A 3,641-nucleotide genomic window follows, 5' to 3' on the forward strand; every position below is an offset into this window, starting at 1 on the left:
TGGTCACGACGCTATGTATCAGTAGTCTTCGTGTAGATATGTATAGTGTATGTACGATGCAACTGGTTGATGTTATGTTAGATTATACGAGAGGGTGACCCGTGCTACGCACGGGCAGAGCGAATTGAGAAAAGAGATTGAGAGAAGAATTCAGAAGAGAATTAAGAGAAATCGAATGAGAAATGAGAGGAACGCGCCGCCCGCCGCCAACCTTCGGTTGGCTGGGCGTGCAGCGCCCCTGTGAGAGGCGCCTCGTGAGAGGGGATCACTGGCCAATGAGAGTGCCTCTTTGTCTCGGGGATTTGACGCCCGAGGTGTTTTATTATATTAGATTGGCCGGTGAGAACCACAAGTTGCTCACCCTCATCTACGTCAGATGGCCTGTGCCCAAGCATTGCAAGGCTTCTGTTCGAATCGTTCCCGTCGCGAGCTCCTTTCATCTGTTTTAGAACGAAATGACGAAGCATGATCCAACGACGCGGTATGTCAATAAGCTCTGTATGGACATAGCAAATACCCGAGCACGCACACATTTTTTGCCATGGTCACACCTGAGCCACGAGAGAGAGAGCTTGCAAAATCCAGTGCCAGATGATATTCATAACCAATCCGACTCGGAAAACATGTTCAACCTCATAGAGTACTCAATAACCCCATCATCTCTTCCCACGTGCAAATCCCGCAATCATGCAACTCCTGCAGCACGGCCGAGATACCTCATAGTGAAGAATGAGCATCTCGCTCATGCAGTCAATGTTACAAGACTCACAGTTCAGCTGTCCCCCCCCCCCCCCCCCCCCTCACTCCCGGCATAACGCTTCCTGCATCGCCTTGATGTTCTTCCTCAACGAGGCCAGCTTTCGGTCGGACCCAGGAGTACCCATCTCGTATATCTTAGACCACCGCAGCTTCCGCGGAGCGTCGACGTATGTGGCGTTCGGGCCTCCTGCTTCTCGGGGAACGTTATCGCGGGTTAGAAGGGTGAGTCTCCAATAGTGTCCGCTAGAGGCGATGAGATAAACCTCCTTCACGCTTCGATCAGCGTCGAGAAGGAGGGCGCCTTGATCTTCTGCCTGCGTTTCCCCGGTGGCCAAGTGGTCGAGAAGTTTGGGCTCGAATTCTTGCGCTGGCTGGCGTCTCTTGGGGCGCCGCTTGCATTCTACTATGGCGACCACCCGACTCTTCTTGATTTTATGACCCAAGAAGTAGGCCTTGAGTCGACCGTCGTCGGCGTCGTCCGGCCTGCAGTCGCCGGCGATGATGCAGAAGTCGGGAACCTTTTCTTCATTCACTGGAATGCCAATGGTCTCCATGCTGGCATCCGGGTCTTGCACGGCGGCATCGTCGCCGTCATCGCCCTCGCCAGCCATCTCTACATCTCCGCCTGCGTCCAGCTCCACCATTAAGTTCACGGGTAGCTGAGGAGCGATGATTGTGCAGGGTACACCTGACAGCACAGTGTTAATCCTATGCAACATTTCCGCGTACCAAGGCGCCTCGATGTTTCGCCTATTAGCGAGGTATGACAGCCCAGTGTGGCGTGAGATTGCCAGCTTGGCTGCAAGCTGTTGCTGGGTTTGAGCGACGTAGTCTGACATTTCCTTGACTCGGAGACTTGAGGGCTGAGAGGGTACAGGGTAGATTGACGAATTCGACGAGGCACTCACCTTAATATGGAGACACTTCGCAGGCAAGGGAACAAGGGCGGCAGATAATAGGAAACCCTGAGGTCTTGGACTTGAACAAAACATTTACCTGTTTGAGAATTGTTATCGCCCCGGCAGCATCAGTAAGATCGCATGGTGTCTTTTTGGACTTATGAGAAGTCATAAAAGACCAAAAAGTACAGAAAAGTACATAAGTACAGGTGCCTTTTGGAAGCCATGTACCTTACTTTCAGAAGTCAGGTGTACTTATGAGAAGTCATATAAGACCCCAAAAATACCCCTATAAGACAACAAATAAGACATCGAAAAAGCTGCATGGACAGCAATAGCGCCATCCTCGGAGGCTCGGATCACATCAATAGGACAGTAGTGCGACAAATGTGTATTCCAGCCTGAGCACTGTGCAGATAAGTAAACACAGTAGATAATCTACATGATAGCGGCAGATATAGGTCTATGCGTCTAATACGATGGCCGCTGTGCCAGCTGCAATATCACGGCCACAGTCGCCCGGGTCCTCACAGGCTGACTGGGTGGTGGTGACGCAGATGGTGAGATGCTAATGTCCATTAACACCATTCAGAACTCCTACTCATGATTGTCAATGTCATGCAGCTGGTCATCAGTCTGCTCTTTTGAGTACAGCATGACATACGCCTTGGAAAGGTCATTGCTGACCTGCGACAGCTGCCCAGACTTACTTATATTGCTAGATGACCATGACCACACACCTTTACAACCATGCTTCAGTCATTACTCCGAGGCACTCCGACAACTTGCTCTTCTGCTTCTCCGGCACCTGCGAGATGCATGCGGAGCCAGCGCTCACCAGACTGTGCGTGTGGCTCACCTGATCTACACTTCTTGCTGTTAAGTAAGTCCTTTGGCACAAATATAACACATCTGTTGAACTTCAGTATAAGCATTTACGAGGAATTTGCGTGTACCTTGAGTTATGAGTAAGGCCTATCGTGCTTTATCGGCGGCGCTGGAGAGGGAAGTGATCTTGAGACAGCCGATTGTGTTACGTGACTATTCTCCCAGAGAACTATATCGAACTTAGCTGTGAGCAGGTCTGTTTAAACTACAGGAGCTAGAGGAGGGAGAAGGGGTGCACTGTAGACCTTTGACGTCTGCCTGAAGTGGTATTGACTTCGGCGTAACCATGGCGACAGTGAGACTGAGTGCGCGATACACTTACATACTTATCCATCAACGCACCTTAGTTATTGCGCACTGTGGCCAATGCATCGAACGAGAAAACTGGCTGAGCTTGAGCGACAGAGATATGACGAGTGATGAGGACATGACGAGAGCCTCAAATCAGCTTGGCCATCATTCATGGTTGGTCTGCATATAGACGCAATCATAATGGAGTATGTCGAGACTGGGAGGCAATGAATAACTAGGGAGGGAGGGCATTGGTGGTTAGGGAAGAACGAAAACTTAGACATTTTTCACTCATCGACGGCTGGTACCGGCAAAGCCCGTTATCGGATCAGCATTCAAAAACCAGCACCCAAGCAGTCTCCCACTACGGGCATCCCCAGATTTCAGGGGGCCCGAAATGTCCCAGACAAGGCATCCGAAATGTAACATTTTGGGAGACTTTCCAGCAACTTTCCTGAGTGCTGAAATGCTCACTTTTCTGTCACTTTTGAGGCAATTTCTCTTGTCGGAAAAGGCTGTCTGTCACGCGCTTTGAAATAAACCTGAAACATCCCAGTTAGGCAGGCTGTACTGGTCATATGAGTGTCCCGGAAATTGCCGGGAAAGCCATCAATACTGATGGCTTTGTAATACATTTCAGGACATCAGGAACAAGCGCCTTTGGAGATTCAGAAATTTAATAGACCAAAAACTGATGATAGTCCTGAAATACTCTTAAAATGTCTCGAGCAGGTATAATTAAGGCGCTCATAAAATGTATGTAACAAATTACCTTTATGGTTGCTGAAACTATAGCTGCCATGT

At 49.7% G+C, this 3,641-nt stretch overlaps 2 protein-coding genes across 2 annotated transcripts; both read right to left on the minus strand.

Annotated features, from left to right (window-relative positions):
• Window positions 1–800: 800 nt before the first annotated feature.
• Window positions 801–1,598, minus strand: PHACADRAFT_197447 (uncharacterized protein; the record flags this gene model as incomplete). Its single annotated transcript, XM_007397662.1, has 1 exon — window positions 801–1,598. One exon carries the CDS (start codon window positions 1,596–1,598, stop codon window positions 801–803), a length of 798 nt encoding a protein of 265 aa, XP_007397724.1.
• Window positions 1,599–2,057: 459 nt separating this feature from the next.
• On the minus strand, window positions 2,058–2,709 carry PHACADRAFT_259191 (uncharacterized protein). The gene has a single exon (XM_007397663.1). It carries the CDS (start codon window positions 2,591–2,593, stop codon window positions 2,414–2,416), a length of 180 nt encoding a protein of 59 aa, XP_007397725.1. The 5' UTR covers window positions 2,594–2,709; the 3' UTR covers window positions 2,058–2,413.
• Between the last annotated feature and the right edge of the window lie 932 nt (window positions 2,710–3,641).

The sequence above is a fragment of the Phanerochaete carnosa genome (assembly GCF_000300595.1).
Source record: "Phanerochaete carnosa HHB-10118-sp unplaced genomic scaffold PHACAscaffold_7, whole genome shotgun sequence".
Lineage (NCBI taxonomy): Eukaryota > Fungi > Basidiomycota > Agaricomycetes > Polyporales > Phanerochaetaceae > Phanerochaete > Phanerochaete carnosa.

Excerpts from the sequence above, each read along its gene's own strand:
- PHACADRAFT_259191 (XM_007397663.1), bottom strand. The coding sequence starts at position 2,593 with ATGCTTATACTGAAGTTCAACAGATGTGTTATATTTGTGCCAAAGGAC.